This window comes from Capra hircus, chromosome 4 (genome assembly GCF_001704415.2).
Source record: "Capra hircus breed San Clemente chromosome 4, ASM170441v1, whole genome shotgun sequence".
In the NCBI taxonomy this organism is placed as follows: domain Eukaryota; kingdom Metazoa; phylum Chordata; class Mammalia; order Artiodactyla; family Bovidae; genus Capra; species Capra hircus.
Window position 1 is genome coordinate 90,034,175 of NC_030811.1, and position 18,151 is coordinate 90,052,325.

General features: G+C 42.1%; 1 protein-coding gene across 1 annotated transcript in view; it reads right to left on the reverse strand.

Annotated features, from left to right (window-relative positions):
* The window catches only part of DNAH11 (dynein axonemal heavy chain 11), a 354,965-nt gene that overhangs the window by 159,075 nt on the left and 177,739 nt on the right, over positions 1 to 18,151 (reverse strand). Inside the window, exons 47-54 of the mRNA XM_018047336.1 lie at positions 16,308 to 16,473; positions 15,553 to 15,655; positions 12,013 to 12,252; positions 10,305 to 10,466; positions 9,856 to 10,049; positions 5,741 to 5,903; positions 4,500 to 4,623; positions 3,935 to 4,077 (exon numbers count right to left, since the gene is read on the reverse strand). Coding sequence (XP_017902825.1) covers positions 3,935 to 4,077; positions 4,500 to 4,623; positions 5,741 to 5,903; positions 9,856 to 10,049; positions 10,305 to 10,466; positions 12,013 to 12,252; positions 15,553 to 15,655; positions 16,308 to 16,473 — 1,295 coding nt within the window. The remainder of the gene's footprint in view (positions 1 to 3,934; positions 4,078 to 4,499; positions 4,624 to 5,740; positions 5,904 to 9,855; positions 10,050 to 10,304; positions 10,467 to 12,012; positions 12,253 to 15,552; positions 15,656 to 16,307; positions 16,474 to 18,151) is intronic.

Sequence of the window (18,151 nt, forward strand, 5' to 3'; positions counted from 1 at the left end):
TGGAATGTGCTTAGAATTTGACAAAATGATTCTATTGTTTATCAAAACATAAAAATATCTAAGGGCAACAAAGAAAAGCTAGATAAGTGCAATGAGACACTAGATTAAAAAAAAAAGTATAATGAGGGTTTCATAACTTGCACAGCACAAAGCTAGAATCAGCAGTAGTATCAAGAAATGGAATAGAGGATTTGGAAACAGACCCAGTTAATATACTATCCGGCACATAATAAAAGTGGTACTTTAGTAAAAAATTAACCTGAAACCTCTCAGCTCACGCTGTGTCACACACAACAATGCATGTATTCTAGCTGTGGCACAGTTTTAACCATAGAAAACCATGAAACATGCAGACCCCAGAATGGCTGCTGCTATGTATGGCAAAACCAATACAGTATTGTAAAGTAAAATAAAGTAAAAATAAAAATTAAAAAAATAAAAAAAAAAAAAAACCAATGTCCCATTTTATCCATAAAGCCCTCGTGACAAGATCAAATATGCACCTCCACATACTCCCTCATAGGTGGAGCTGACAAGGGACACACTTGGGATCAGTAAGATGTCAGCTTAGGGATTTGGGGGAGCTTTGGAGTCCTGATTCAGAGAACCCCAAGCCTCCTGTGCCTCTCCTTCTCCTGCCGGAAATACAGACCACACACTTGTCATGTGGCCGTGAGGCAGGAGGCATCAGGATGCATGCTGGCGGGAAAGAAGGGCAGGAAAGCGTGGGTGTGTAAGGGGCTTACTGAGCTAGCCTGGACTCTAATGTGGGAGGGAGGCTTTCCAGAACTGTTCTTGGATGTTCTCTTCATTTGTAAGCCCAAATGAGTTCTTACTGCTTCTAGTGAAGAGTTTTAAAATCTGACAGAAAAAAATACTTTCCTAAATATGTAAGAAACCCTAAATCCACAAAGGCAAACGCTGATCAGTCTAGTGTAAAAACTTTAAAAAACTTTTCAGAGTTATAAACAAATCAACAGAGATGTACCACATATATACGGCTTCCCTGATAGTTCAGTTGGTAAGGAATCCACATACAATGCAGGAAACCCTGGTTTGATTCCTGGGTCGGGAAGATCTGTGGAGAAGGGATAGGCTACCCAATCCAGTATTCTTGGCTTTCCTAGTGACTCAGGTGCTAAAGAATCCACCTGCAATGTGGGAGACCTGGGTTTGATCCGTGGGTTGGGAAGATCCCCTGAAGAAGGGAAAGGCTACCCACTCCAGTATTCTGGCCTGCAGAATTCCATGGACTATATAGTCTATGGGGTCGCTAAGAGTCGGACGCAAATGAGTGGCTTTCACTTGCACTCACACACACATATGTCTTTTAAATATATATGTATTTAGAAGACAAATAATAGAACAGGAAAAATATTTGACACCCATATATAAACCTAATCAATAAATACACAGAACTCATAAACAAAACCATGTGCAATTCAATGGAAAAGTGGGTCCTTTATGACCCAGCCTCAGAAGTTACTCAGCATCCACGTGCTGCTCTGTACCCTATCCTGTTAGCTGAAGCAGGGATAAGCTCACCCAAAGCCAACCAGAGGGGCCCTAGATTCCACCTGAGAATGAGAAGAACATCAACGAATTTGCAGGCATGACTTAAAAACTACCACAAGGTGTAACTACTGAACTTAGCAATTTCCCTTCTAAGAATTTATCCTACAAAAGCAAGCAAAGTTATGTATATAAGAAGTCTGTAAAGGATGCTCATTTTAGTGTTATTGATAACAATCGGTGTCAAATTTCAGCATGCTTCAGAATCACCTGGAGGGTTTGTGGAAACAAAGATTTCTGGGTCCCACCTAGAGTTTCCAATTCAAGAGTTCTGGGGTGGGGCTGGAGAATTTGCACTTTTGAAAAGTTCCTAGGTGATGTTGATTCTGCTGCTCTGAACAACAGACTTAGATTACTGCTGACCTTCCCGACTCAGGGATTGAACCTGTGTCTCTTATGGGCAGGTGGGTTCTTCACCACTAGTGTCACCTGGGAAGTCCGATTAATTATGTTACTATCTCAAATTCCATTGTTGCACTTGTTTTCCCATTTCACCCAACTATACCACAATGGAACAGGGAGAAATCTCCAGCCTTGTTACAATCTGGCCAACATATGCTTAGTCATACTTCTGATGGGCAGAAAACCCTCTGGGCATCCAAACCTTAAATTCTGATTTCTAACCTCAGACCAGAAATGCTCAGTAAGACCAATGTAGAATTTGAAACAGGAGGGTAGAGAAGAATCATAGCTACTCTATACCTGAACCCCCACAGTGTCAGTCCCTCAGTCAAGTCTGACTCTTTGCGACCCCATGGACTGTATGTAGCCCACCAGGCTCCTCTGTTCATGGGATTTCCCTGGCAAGAATACTAGAGTGAACTGTCATTCCCTTCTCCTGGGACCTTCCTGACCCAGGGACTGAACTGGGGTCTCCTACATTGCAGGTGGATTCTTTATTACCTGAGCCACCAGGGAAGCCTTCCAGGCAGAGGCATGTTCACAGCTAATCCCCCTTCTTCCTGTGTACTCCAGGCTTTACAGGAGTGGCAAAGAAGTTCCAATACTAGGAGTAGCAAGGAATACGAGAAGGAGGAGCAAAGAAATAGCTTTTCTTGGTTGGTTACTAAATACTATTTAGGAAGGCTGAATTTTCCATACTAGTGTTTTCATTTGGCTTTCTGCCATGAGTGTGGCGAGGTTTCTTGTTCTAATACTTCATCCTTCCCGCTGCTGCTACTTGGTTACATTATATCCCTGTGCCTACACTAGGGCATGGAGTTGTCTCTGTGGAGGAGCTCAGGATTGAACCTCAGATCATCTGAGTGACAAGCCTCAGCTACTTGCCCTGAAGTACTAACATAGTATCACTTCCTCATCTGAAACTCTTCCTCTGCTCCTTTAACGATTTACAAAACACTTGTGGTTTAGTCACCAAGTCATGTCCTACTCCTGTGATGCCATGGAATGTAACCTGCCCGGCTCCTCCATCCATGGGATTCTCCAGGCAAGGATACTGTAGTGGGTTGCCATTTCCTTCTCTAGGGGATCTTCTGGACTTAGGAATCGATCCCAGGTCTCCTGCATTGCAAGTGGATTCTTTACCAACTGAGCTATGAGGGAAGCCCCACCCTTTCCTCACTCCAGTTAACTTTCCCAGCCTGATCCACCTGTTTCTTCCAACAAGAACTCTAAGTCCCAGTTATTTAGAGCAGTAGCTCCCAACCCTTCTGCCATCGGGGACTGGTTTTGTGGAAGACAGTGTTTCAGTGGACCAGGGAGTAGAGGATGGTTTCAGGATGATTGAAGTGCATTACATTCACTGTGTGCTTTTTCCCCATTAATAATACATCAGTTCACCTCAGATCATCAGGCATTAGATCCTGGAGGCTGGGACCCCTGATTTAGTCCTATTTGTGGTTTCTCCAAATATGTACCATGCAGTCCACTCTTAACTCTTCTAAATGCTATTTCCTCTCCCTGAAAGCTCTTCCCCAACCTACCGCATCCCCAGAAATTCCAAGCCATACCTAACACACAGCACATCACTTTCTCCAGGAGGCCTCTTCCCTTAGAAAGGATGCTGAACGCCTCTGGAATCAGCATGGCTACACTTATTTGTGATCTCTCATTTCCTGTAACAGCATAAGCTCTTCAAGGACAGACACCATGTCCTGCTCACTCGGGTGCTCAATCTGCTTAGAACAAGGCCTTGTAGGGAATCAGCATCGCAGGAAACTTGAAAAAGGTGCCCTCCAGACACTCGAGAAAATATGCAAATGGCCTTTTACACTGAATGACTGGATGTCCTTACAAAATGTATGAGTGGAATTCAAACTTGTCATATGAATTCCCAGACAGAACCATATCAGAGTTGAAACAGCACGTTTAACTAAATGCAAGGAAAGCAAGTGTTTCTTACTTTGAGTTGTCGTCGCACTCGGGCCAAAAAGAATTTCCAACAGTTTTCTATGGAGTCCACCATGCCCAGACCACGAACTTCATTACGAATTCCAGAAATTATCTTGTCTACATCTTCATCACTGAACAGATCAGGAATTTCCCCTGCCCCCAAAGGAATGAGTAGAATTATTAGAAGACTGCTATAATTCATATTTTTTAGACATGACTTAAAAAGCTTTCTAACACAAAGTTCAGCTTTAATGATAGAATTTGAAACCAGAAATGCAAATTTTTTTTGTATTTATAAGACACAACACAGTGACGACAAGCTATGACAAACCCACCCACTAAACTTGCACAGGCAGGAATAACATTTACTTCACTGAAAGCCCCTGCAAGGCCTTTCACATCGTAAGCAGACTAAGAAAGCGATACACTTCAAATTAGTTAGGTTTATACGTTTCTCCCCAAAGAATGCCCCGACAAACATCTCAAAGACAAATTATCTCTATTTAAAGTTCACTGAAACCACAGATCATTTGTCTTTGGGGAAGATCTTTCACGGAATGTGTTGGTTTAATCACCTGATGCCAGCAAGTCATTAATCAGCACGAGAAAGCTCTCATCTAGAACCTGGGCATCTGTCAGCAGGAACGCGGTGGGCATGTTCTTGGCTCCGGTTCTGATGTACAGATTGGCAAGATCTACCTATAAGAAGCAGAGGCCATCACTCACACTGTGTTAACATGCTGGCATGCTGTTGGCGAGGGGTGGGCAGAACTGAGACGCTACAGCGGGATGGCTGGGTGCCGTTCTTTCCCCGGTTATACGTTCTTTCCTCTCGGGAACTCTCTTCTTACCGCAGCAAACACTGTGACATCAGCTCCATTTCCGGCACATAATGCTGAGTGTCACGTTTACGGCTTCAAGGAGCCCAAGATGCAAACAGGCTCCTGACAAACAACTCCCTTCTATTCAAGCAAAAGTGAATTCAGTAATGATTTTGTTAAGCAATGCAGTGAAAAGAAATTTTTGGCTCATTTTAACAACTATCTACTTCATTGTTTGGTGACTTAGAGTTTACTAGTTTTATTTAGTAATATTGAAAGCAAGTGCTTTGTTGTTTGCTTTAAAATAGCACTTGCCACAAACTCTAAGTACTATTTTGTGTGTACTATTGTGATTCAAAAGCAAAATTTTAAAAAACATGTCAGTGTTTCTTGACTGTACTCCCATCATATTTTCACAATCTGATACAAAGTGGAAAAAAATCTCTATGCACTTGTTAAGATTAAAAAAAAGGATCTTTCCCCCCCTCCATCATATTGGTGTATGAATACTGCTGATTATCAGGTATGGTCAGCACAAAAGAAAAACATGTTTGTGTAGGCAAGTATTTAATAAAATGTTTTCTGAGCAAGTCTGATAGGCTTATAGGCTTCTACACATATAAATCCTGGTAGCAGTTTAGTATTATTAATTCGACAATGAAGGAGAAAGTTAAAGTGTTAATCCTCCAGTCATGTTTGACTCTTTGCGACCCGATCGACTGTAGCCATCAGGCTCCTTTGTCCATGGGGATTCTCCAGGCAAGAATACTGGAGTGGGTTGCCATTTCCTCCTCCAGTGGATCTTCCTGACTCAGGGATCAAGCCGAGGTCTCCTGTCCTGCAGGCAGTTTCTTTACTGTCTGAGCCACCAGGGAAGTCCATGAAGGAGAAACAGCCAACAAAATCCTCTGAAGAGCTTACCCGCCTCCATGCTTGACTGGAGCACCCTTATCTTGGGGCAGAAGGAGCACGGGGCCGCCCGTCACCAGACTTACCCGAAGTTCCTGGATCCCAAAGCCTTGGGTCAGAGTGATCTGGAAGACCTCGAGGCTGCAAACGTAAGCTGCCAGGCGGGAAAGGCTCTGCTTGCCACTGCCGCCCACTCCAATCAAGAGCACATAACCCTGAGGGGACTGCAGGATGCGGCTGATGCGACATCTGGGGAGAGAAAGTACCCCCAACAGATGACATCCAACGAGCCTCAGGGCTATGTGGTTTCATTTTTCAGATATTTAGATACTAAACTCTGATTTTTATTTCAGACATTCAGTCCTTGTTCTTCTGTTTCCCAAACAAAAAGATGCTGCCTGCATCTGCCCCCTTATCACTTGCTAACAAACCATCCTGGCCAATGACATCCAGACTCCCACTGCTGTGTTCCTCTCCCCCAAAAGAAGGCAGAAAATGAATACAAGGACTTGCATCAAAGCATCACATTTTCCTGATTAGCAAGAAAGATCCTAACGGCACATCAGTATCCATGTATAAGGATATCAAAGGGAAAATGTATTCGTGCCAGAAACTTTGCTATAGAGTTATTTTGGGAAGAACACATTTGTTTACACCAACAAACACCTCACATGCGATTTACTTCATGCATTTTAAACACTTGCCTTTTTTACATGATTCTTATGTCCCTTGCATGAAAGCTTTCCTCGTGCCTTGAACGGTCTAAAACATTCTTGGAAACTGTTAGAATCCAAGAGATAAATCTCCAGCAAAGTCAACTAAACCCTTTTTCTGTATTATTAAAGAGGTTCTGAATGCATATCCTATTGATATTATTGCTACATCTTACAGCTAGGAATAAGTTGGCTTTAACATGATCAACATAAGCATGTGTTCAGTTGCTTCAGTCATGTCCAACTCTTTGCAACCCCATGGACTATAGCCTACCAGGCTTCTCTGTCCATGGGATTCTCGAATACTGGAGTGGGTTGCCATGCCCTCCTCAAGGGGATCTTCCAAACTCAGGGATGGGACCTGCATCTCCTGCATTGCAGGTGGGCTCCTTACTGCTGAGCCACCAGGGAAGCCCCCAATATAAGCATATGGAAGCCCAAATGCAAAAAAAAAAAAAAAAAAAGACTGCTGTATTTGCTCTCAGTTGCTTTCTTGAGATGAATTTAAGCCCCGAACAACCCAAACAATCTTTAACACATTTTTTTTAAAGAGTACTTTTTGAAAGAATTAAGTTGGGATCGCTTATAGTAGGACCAGCACGCACGATCATTTCCTGAAAACCTTCAATAACTGAAAAGACAGGTTATTTTTCCAAGCTCAGCCACCTCATTAAATTTTACTTCACATGACCACATGACAAAACCACCTTGGCAAAGCTGTTAGATTTCTCTAACACTAGTGAAGCCCCAACTTACAAGGCAGGGTTTTCATTTCATTTTAATGTGTGCTTTGAGGTCTGCATCGACAGTCTGTAAGTGGCAAAGTCTCTTTCTACAGTGTTCAAGGGCACACTGAAATCATCTCTGATGTGCAGTAAATCAGTTTCTAGCTCATAATCCCTAATCAAAGCAGCAGCTTTTCCTTTTAGGTCACTGAGAACTCTGTGCTGAAGGATTACAGGGGGCAACTCCTCAGCGCCAACAAGACATCTCTTCCACATGAGTCACGACAGATGGCCAGCGTACATTAACCCAACCAGAAATAGCATGACTAACAACTCACTTATCACCATGCTCAGAGAGTCTAACAGAAGCGTCCTCTGTCTGCTCATCAAAGGACTGTCACTGCAAAGGGATCCATAAAACAACCAACACGTAGGAAGCGTATAATAAAGGATGATAGGGAAGCCTCCCAAGTTTTTCTTAGGCACTTGGGCTCAACATTTTAAAGAGTGACTCTTCTAAAAATCGAATTCTCCACATTTCTTGGGCCTGTTTGAATTGCTTTCCTCACATACTTCCTTCTCTCTTGACTTATTTCATTACTTTAATCTTTGCCCAAATATCACTTGTTAGAAAAGCCAGATTTATTAACTGAGTGGCATTCCCCCAGATGCATATACTGAAGCCCTAACCACCAGTACCTGAAAATACAGATTTCTTAGGAAATAGAGTGATTGAAGAAATTGGTTATAATAAGGTCATAGGGGAGTAGGGTGTATCCAATATGACTGGCATCCTGATAAAAAGGAGAAATTTGGATACAGACACACACAAAAGGAGAAAGTCACATAATGGCTGATCTCAGGCTGTCAGAAGACAAGGAACTTCCAGGAGCAAAGAATTCTGGAGCAGACTCTCCCCAGCACCTTCTGAGGGAGCATGGCCCTTCTGACATCTCGATTTCAGACTTCTTCTTGCCTTCAGAACTGTGGGACAATAAATATCTGTTTTTCTAAACTTCCCAGTTGGCAGTGTTTTGTCAGAGAAGCTCCAGCACATCAGTACAGCCAGTGAGAAATGACAGTTACCAGGAAGCAGGACAGGAAGGGAAGATGCCGTTGACTTCCCACACAGCAGCAGCAATGGCCAGCTATTTAGACTACTCAGCCAACCCTGTCATTCCCATGCTAAACTCTGACCTGGAACTTCTCACTGCGCTTAGAAAGAAATAACCCCCCTCTTTCCTCTGGTTACAAAGAAAACACCCTGTACACATGAGGCCTGTGTCTACCTTCCCACCTTGCCATATGCCCTTCTCCCTGCTTCTCCAGGCTGCAGCCACAGTGACCCTCTTTTTGCTTTTGGACATTCAGCCTAAGGGCCACATGAAATCTGCTCACACCTAAAGCATTCCTCCTCCAGATCTTTCCATGCTGAGCTCCTGCATATCATTTCAGTCTCACCTTAAATGTCACCTCCTCACAGAGATATCCAGTCCCTCTTTGGGAATTCACATGTTTATTGCTCAGGATCAATAGATTTTATTCCTCAGCAGGACGTATCACTTTCTGCCATGTTCCTCACTTGCTTATTTGTTCATATCCTTATAAGCATCCCATGGGATCACTAAAACATGAGCTCGATTAGAGAAGCAACTGGATTATCTTGCTGGCTGCTCTCTCCCCAGTACTTGGGCCATGTCTGACAGCAGATGTCACGGACGGTTGCACAACCTGTGCACCGCAAAGGCACCCAAGCTAGGAGGCGAGAGCCTGTTCAGGCACACTACCTCAGGAAAGGGGCCTTCTTCTAGTTTCCTGCCCAGAAAACATGCCCTTCCCTTTTTTCTTCCTTAACTTGCACATAAGTACTGAATAGGCTGGCAATGTTTCTGTTTGATACTCAGCAGGCACTCAATGAACATTCTTAACCAAGGAAAATCAGCATGAGTCTGTCCTGTCTCTGAGGCTTATGAACTTTAACTTTCAACAAGTTGCTTACCTTCCTCTTTCTTCATACTCTTCCCTAACAGAGGTACAAGTGAAAGAACATGAAATTATGGTTCTCATGACACTTCAAAAAATAGTATACCTATGTAAGACATTACTGTGACATAATTCATATAGACACTTAATAGTCTTTTAACGGATCCATGACACCTAAACCTATTATCATTTATATAAAAATTATCTACTATTATACTAAGAATTGTGTTTGACATTCTTGTAATTTGTTGAATGCAAGCTTAGTGACTGTCTCTGAATCAGGCCCATACATTTATAGTTACAGAAGCTAAGGGGATTGGAATGACTTTTTGCAAAAGATAATTTTCTTACCTAACTCAGGTTATCCATTTTCTCTAGCACAGAATTCAATTTCCTTCCTACACATGTACATTCTTGAGGTCTTCTACAAATTGCCTTTTGCTTATGATATGGTTAAGTGGCTGCACTTACAGGTATGTGACATATTTATGTCATAGAAGAGGGCTATGTCTTATCTTTTTTATTTTGTGTTCTCAATCAAGTTTTTCTTTTCATTTTCTGAGGTAACATTGGGTTTCAATATTATATAAATTTCATGGAGAAACTTAGTTTTATACTGTATGGCAAACAAGAACTGATAGTTCAAAAAAATCCCAGAAGACAGACAGACAAAAAAAAACAACTGATAGTTCAGAGTGTTCAGTAAGATCTACTGAATAACAACTGTGGACACCCAGCCATTTTTACTCTGTGCAAGAGCATCACAGCCCATCAACTCACATATGTTGCATGGCGTCTTCAAATAAAACGAGGTGCATGGCGGCATTGAGCTCATTGTAGTCATCCAGTGCTTCCGTCAGAAATGTCTTCAGCACCTCCCAGTCCTTCACTGGCGTGTAGCACGGGTCTTGGCCGCCATTAGCAAAATGGCAATAGATGAGGGGCTGCTGAAGCAGCACATGGCTAGCTACACCCTGCAGGAGGCGGAAGTGAAAAATACGGTCATGTCAATCTCCAGAAATGGGTCATCTGGAGGCAGAGTGACCGGTCCAGGGAAAAGCTTGTAAATCAACCCATGGGTGGATGTCATCTTCCCCTGTACAGATCTGGAATCACAGCTGTTTCAGCAAGGTAATCATATATAAAATTCATTCACATCCTTATCCCATTTCTGCCCAAAAGCCAACAGTGCCAGAGCACATAGTGACCTTTGGAATTCATTTGCTTACTTCAAAGTATTTATTAGCAGTTTCCAGCAGTTTTTTATGAAACAAATCACAGTCCTTTGTGTCTATCAGTTTGTCTCCATAAACACGAGAAGATTCGTGAAGCCACAGGCGTATTAAATCATTTGGACACTTTAAACACTCAGGAGAGGTGAATAAAATTCCCTAAAAGGCAAGAAGAGAAAAAATTAAAAATTCAAAAGGTGATGACATTCCAAGATAATACTTTCTTTTAACATATTCTTTAACTGCATGCTGAATTTAGCAATTTACTGAGTTACAAGAAGGGTTATAAATAGTATTACCTATCAGTAGTTGTAGTCTCTGATAAGCAACATTTAAACAATTAACTACACAGTAAGAAGGATTAAAGAATGGGTCTCCTGCATTGCAGGCAGACACTTTACCAACTGAGCCACCAGGGAAGTCTATTAAAGAATTAACTACCATTATGCACATTTCCAGGAATGAGCTAAGGCTGTATTTCAAGAGTCAGCCCAGGAACTAAATATCTGATCTTAGAACTTGTACCTACTGTCTTCAGGAAAATCAGTTTCTAAAACTAGCTAACATGAAAGTCCTAGGACAGTAATTTTACAGATGAAATATATAAGATCCAGAGTCGACTGTCTGAATGCACACTTTGTGGGTAGTCAAAACATTTTGATTCTCATTTTGCCGCAACACTATTCTTCAATATTTTGGATTTATATAGACCCAGTTCTCATGGGGAGAGTCACCGTGTTCTGGGCTCTAGGGACAACACCAAGGAAGTCATACAGAATTAGCTGTAAAAGGCTGAACAACTGTTGGGTGGTGTTGGGTGTAGCCAAGACTCTATGAATCGTGAGCAGAGAGGTCTCTCACTTCTTGGCCTCCCTTCCCTCCTATGACCAAAAATCTGCTTTTAAAGACAGTTAAATTGAGCACAGTCTCTCAGGCAAGTGCAAGAAAGATCAAGATGAAAAGGAATGGTCCACATTCGGAAAAAGCTTTTGCCTAATGTGGTTACGGTTTTGAGGCAACTGTGGAGTGATTTAGAAAGCAGGGTTATAAAAGTATAAGAAATAAAAATCACCAAATACAGAGGAGTCTCATGAAGTTTTCATATTCCAGCAGTTTACTACTTCTGTCACAAATGAACTTTGAGCCATAAGTAATTCTTCAATTACTTTTACTCTACTGATAGGCCATGTAAGTTGGATATTTTCAAACTTTCAAGGTTTTGAAATCTCTCCTTGGAACTTTCTTTTCAAATCATATACATTCACACTGTCCTTTTACTGGAGAAGTGAGTTAAGTGTCAATGCCAAACCAAAACAGGAATTTAAGAAATTATATTTTCTCTTGATGTATGTTTAAAAATTGTATTACCTACATGGGCTTACCTACCTATTAAAAAAATGAAAATTATCCCTTTTACTTGCACAAAATGAGACACTCAAATATTTATGTGGAATCAATGAAATAGGGAGCCAAGATTTCCACCTTAGCTTCTATTGCTAAGTCTCTACCAACGTAAGAGGAATTGCTACTTTCATTAATAAAATGGGATTAATAAACCTGCCATACTTCATAAAGCTTATTACAGAAAGAATACATGCTCAAGTATGCAGCATAGTTTTAGACTAAGTTCTATGAATGAACCCAACTGATAATATTTTAGTCAGTGCCCCACTCAAGACACATAAACACAGAGTCCTTGAGGTACCTGGAAGACGTTTGACAAGTCTCTCAAATTAAAGAGGTAGTGGAATTTAATGGCCGTGGGTAAAAATGTACGTGCCATCGTCTGATGGAATGCGATTGTTGCCTGTATCAAAGTGGGGCCACTCCTGAGAACTGAGGGACCAAATGCTTGCTGCTGGAAATGGAAACTCAGGATTTGGCTGTAGATGGTATTCAGTGCATCCAGCGATGGAAAGTTGAATGCAAACACTGTGAAATGTCTCTGAAAACAAAAACAAACACGAGAGTTGCATAAAATAGAAAACGTAATGGCACTAGTAGATTGGGGCTTCTCTGGTGGCTCAGACGGTAAAGAATCCACCTGCAGGAGACCCAGGCTCAATCCCTGGGCTGGGAAGATCCCCTGGAGAGGGGCATGGCAATCCACTCTAGTATTCTTGCCTGGGAAATCCAATGGACAGAGGACCCTGGCGGGTCACCGTCCATGGGGTCACAAAGAGTCAGACATGACTGAGCAACTAACACGTTCACCTTTACTTTCCAGTAGATTACCAAAACAGGGAGGGGCACTTTATTTTTCATCTCTTCCTGTATCCATACCCACTGTGATGTAACTTAGCAGTACCTTCCAATCTGACTCTCAGAGTGCCCATATGACTCGATAAAGGCAACCGAAGGAGATGGAAGTAACAGGGTGCCGGCCACTGTCAAAGGCTGTGTTTCCACTAGCCCTCTTAAAGCTCTATCTCTGCAATGAATTCTACATGCCTACCCAAGGATGAGAGACACATGACACAGAGCCATGTTGTCCCAATTACAATCACTCCAGCCAAAGCCACCCTCAGTAGCTGACGATTAACTGCCCAACATGTGAACAAGCTCAGGCTAGGTCAGCAGAGTCACCCAGCTGAGTCTCCACTGACCACACAAAAGCAAGCATACAACACTGAGTGTTGTATGGACAGTGGTAGTGGTGGCGATTATTATTTTAAAACTTCCATGTGCTCAGAAAACCTGAACATAAGTATTTACTGTAGCTTTATTCCTAATTGCCAAAATCTGGACACAACCATTGCTGTGGTTCATTCACTCAGTCGTGTCTGACTCTTTGTGACCCAATGACCCGGAGCACACTAAACTTCCCTGTCCTTCACCACATCCCAGGGCTTGCTCAAACTCATGTCCAGCTGGTGATGCCATCCAACCGTCTCATCCTCTGTCGCCCCCTTCTCCTCCTGCCCTCAATCTTTCCCAGCATCAGGGTCTTTCCCAATAAGTCAACTCTTCACTTCAGGTCGCAAAAGTACTGGAGCTTCAACTTCAGCATCAGACCTTCCATGAGTATTTAGGACTGATCTCCTTTAGGATTGACTGGTTTGATCTCCTTGCAGTCTAGGGGACTCTCAAGAGTCTTCTCCAAAACCACAGCTAAAAAGCATCAATTCTTCGGTGCTCAGCCTTTTATATGGTCCAACTCTGACATCCAGACATGACTACTGGAAAAACTACAGTTTTGACTTGACGGATCTTTGTCGACAAAGTAAAGTAAAAGTAAAGTCTCTGCTTTTTAACATTCTGCCTAGGTTTGTCATAGCTTTTCTTCCAAGAGGCAAGCATCTTTTAATTTTATGGCTGCAGTCACTGCCTGCAGTAATTTTGGAGCTCTTTATTTTGAAGAAAATAAAATCTGTCACTGTTTCCACTGTTTCCCCATATATTTGTCATGAAGTGATGGGACCGAATGCCATGATCTTAGTTTTTTGAATGTTGAGCTTTAAGCCAACTTTTTCACTCTCCTCTTTCACTTTCATCAAGAGGTTCTTTAGTTCCTCTTTGCTTTCTGCAATAAGTGTGGTGTCATATGCATATCTGAGGTTACTGATATTTCTCCCGGCAATCTTGACTCCAGCTTCTGCTTCATCCAGCCCAGTATTTCACATGATGTCCTCTGCATATAAGTTAAATAAGCAGGGTGACAAGATATAGCCTCGATGTATTCCTTTCCCAATTTGGAATCAGTCTGTAGTTCCATGTCCAGTTCTAACTGTTGCTTCCTGATCTGCATACAGGTTTCTCAAGAGGAAGGTCAGGTGGTCTGCTTTTCGCATCTCTTGAAGAATTTTCCACAATTTGCTGTGATCCACAGAGTCAAAGGCTTTAGAGTAGTCAATGAAGCAGAAGTAGATGTTTTTCTGGAACTCTCTTGCTTTTTATGTGATCCAATGCTGCTGCTGCTGCTAAGTCGCTTCAGTCGTGTCCAACTCTGTGCGACCCCATAGAGGGCAGCCCACCAGGCTCCCCCGTCCCTGGGATTCTCCAGGCAAGAACACTGGAGTGGGTTGCCATTTCCTTCTCCATGCATGAAAGTGAAAAGTGAAAGTGAAGTCACTCAGTCGTGTCCGACCCTTAGCCATAGTTGTTGGCAATTTGATCTCTGGTTCTTCTACCTTTTCTAAATCCAGCTTGTACATCTGGAAGCTCTTGGTTCACATACTGTTGAAACCTAGCTTGGAGGATTTTGAGAACTGCTTTGCTAGCATGTGAAATGAGTGCAACTGTGCAGTAGTTTGAGCATTCTTTGGCACTGCCCTTCTTTGGGATTGGAATAAAAACTGACCTTTTCCACTCCTGTGGCCACTGCTGAGCTTTCCAAATTTGCTGGCATATTGAATGCAGCACCTTAGAATTTGAAATAGCTCAGCTGGAATTCCATCATCTCCACTAGCTTTGTTCATAGCTATGCTTCCTAAGGCCCAGCTGACTTTGCATTCCAGGATGTCTGGCTCTAGGTGAGTGATCACACCATTGTGGTTTCCAGGTTATTATGATCTTTTTTTGTACAGTTCTTCTATGTGTTCTTGCCACCTCTTCTTAATACCTCCTAAAGCATCCTTAAATAAGCAAATGGATAAACAAACTAGGAACATCCAGACAATGAGTATTATTCAGTGATAAAAATAAATGAGCTATCAAGACAAGAAAAGCCATGGAGGAACCTTAAATGCATATTTAAGCTAACGGAAAGAAGCCAGTCTAAAGAGGCTACATACTATATGATTCTAACTACAGGACACGCTGGAAAAGGCAACACTATAGAGACAGGAAAAGGATGAATGGTGGCCAGGGATTCGGGGGTAGGGAGGGCTGACTAGGTGGAGCACAGGGGATTTTTAGGATAGTGAACTACTCTGTGTGATACTTTAACAACAGATACCTGTAACTATACATTTGCCAAAAGCCACAGGATATGTAACACAAAAAACGAACCCTGACATAAACTTTACAATTCACTTAATAATTTATAAATATTGGCTCATCAATTGTAATAGAGGCAGCACACTAATGCAAGGTGTTTGTAGATGAGTTACAGGGTGCAAGGAAATATATGGGAACTCTGTACATTCAGCTCATTTTTTCATAAACCAAAGACTGCCTTAAAAATTCTATTAATTAAAATAAGCTTCCATGCTTCACCAAATGTACAGTAGAACCATACATCCTAATCTTTACCCCCAAAGCACTAAGAATCAAGATCAACCATGTGTGAATATTGACCCCCTACCTGTAGTCTAGGATTGATGGTGAAACTGCCCACCATTGGATTCATGCAGGCAACGTATTGACAGCTGTGGATTTCTTTAAGCATCACTTTCTGTCTGTCATACCTGCAAGATAGAAAACAGAACCTTAAATCCCGAAGTTGAAAACAACAACAAATCCCACCAGTTCATAAAGGACTTCAGCATAAATTGTTTTCTTTGATCTTTATAATCACTCTGTAATGTTGAACTTGTTAGCCTATCTGAGAGATAAAAACTAAAGCTTGGAAAGCTGAAAACTACATGGCTCCTTTGATGCCAGAATCAACACGTGGAGCTAAATCAATAGGTATTATTGCTGCTTATTGATTCATGTGAGTCTGGTTAAAAATACTCATAGCGAGACCAGGGGCTCTCCCCTACTTAACATCAGGGACTGTCAACTGTGATGCCCAGACATTACCAGATGTTTACATCTTATAGAAAATGTCAAGCTTCTCCTAAGTAACTGAGTGTGAGTTAATATATTAAGGACCTTAAGCTTTAACTGGAGAGTTTATATTTCTGAGATACTTTTCAATACAGTTCTTCCAATGATGCAAAGAAAATCTATTCCATTTAAGATCAGCAATGGGGGAAGCAAACTGAAACCCAAAAAAGTATCACAGAAGATGCTTCTCAGAAGAGGAAGAAACTGGGGTGATTCTATTTAACAAATTTTATCCATAGTAATAATAATTACATTTCAGGAGAAAATGAAACACAGAGAATTGCTTACCAGTGTCCATAATCAATATGCTGTCGAATCAGAGTGTGGGGCTGGACAGTGCCGTACGAGTCCACTGCAGGCATATTCATGTCATCAATAAAATAAACCAACTTTTTATTTCCTCCTGGACCATAGTTACGACCAGCTTTCTTCTCTAGAGGTTTCTCAAGAATTCCTGAAACCAATATATAATTCTGTCCACCAATCAAATAAAAACGTAAACTTCTGTTTATATATGAATACAAAATAGAACATTAGTTCTTTTTTCTTATTTTTCCTCACCCTCTGCCCGTTTCATCCACTCTGCAGCTTTAGTATCACCTTTCTGCAGGGTAATCCCAGAAGCCTGCTTCTGTTCATCTCCTTCTATGTAATACTCTCCTGGCGCTCACCCTGGCTCCTTTCCCAGAGTCTGCAGCTGCAGTACTGGGCACACTGGCCATCACATCTGAGACAACACCTTCGCTGCTGACCTCCACACCTTCCCCCCATACCTACCGTCATTCATGACCCACTGCCAGTCCACCCGGAACCCGGCAATAAGTCCTTCTTTATCTTCCTTGTACTAGAGTCTAGGGACAGTCAAGAATTTCTCACATCTCTCTTCTTGGGCCATGCAGTACAGAAGTATAAGAGGATACTATATGCAGGCATTATCCTGTGTATACATCAAGTTACATTTCTTCACTTGCCTATCTGCCTTGGTGTTGGTATGTTTTTGAGAGGACATCACAAATACAGAAAATCTTGACAGTATGGACCTGAGATGCAGTATCTAGTCACGTGCCTACTCTCTGAATGAAGTATAAATAGCCTGAGGACAAGAACTCTGTCATTTTCATTTCTGTATGCCTCATAACACCTACAGCAAGTAACTTGTTGAATGAAAATAGGAATGAATGAAGTAAAAAAATGTAACAAATTAATTAACAAACCCTTCTTCCAAGCAGCATATCTACATTTCCAAATGGTTGCTGAACATCAGTTCCTGTTAGCCACTGACAACTGTCTGTTTGGCCAACATCAAATATGCCTGTTCCCAAACTCAATTTTCCATACCTCTTCCCCACTCGCGACCCATCACTTCTTTTTAGCCTTCTGTGTTCCTACCAACAGGATTAACACTCCCAATCAGCCAGATGCAAAGGCTGAATTTAATCTTTCCTTCCTGGTCCCTGATTTGCCTAAGCACAGCCTGTAAATGGCACCTCACGTCTCCTCCTTTTGTCTTTCCTTCTAAAGCTCTAGTCCAGGGTACCATTTCATTCAGCTAACACATTGCTCAAGGAGACTGGTCTCTCCACCACAGACTTCTCCTCTTAAGGTAGAGCCTGTTGTGGCGGTGGTTTAGTCACTAAGTCATGTCCAAATCTTTTGCAAACCCATGGACTGTAGGGTCAGATGCCTCTGTTCATGGAATTTTCCAGGCAAGAATATTGGAGTGGGTTGCCATTTCCTTCTCCAGGGGATCTTCCCGACCCAAGGATCAAACCTGGGTCTCCTGCACTGCAGGCAGATTCTTTACCACTGAGCCACCAGGAAAGCCCAAAGTAGAGCCTGCATCTTGTCAACCCCTTGCTCCCCATCAATGGTTCACCACTGCCTACCATATGAAATATGTTCTTTTCCACTTGCACGTTAGCTACAATCTCAGTGACCAGCCATCCCTGGTTGCCTGGGATGATCCCAGTTATAGCACTAAAAGTCCCTTATCTCAGAAACCTTCCCAGTCTTCAGCAAACTAGGCAACTGGGCATTCCACCTGTAACTCCAGCCTTTGCCCTATCTTCTACCTGATCACTATGCTTTGATCAACTTAGAGATTCAGTTAAATGAATGTGTCCCACAAATTT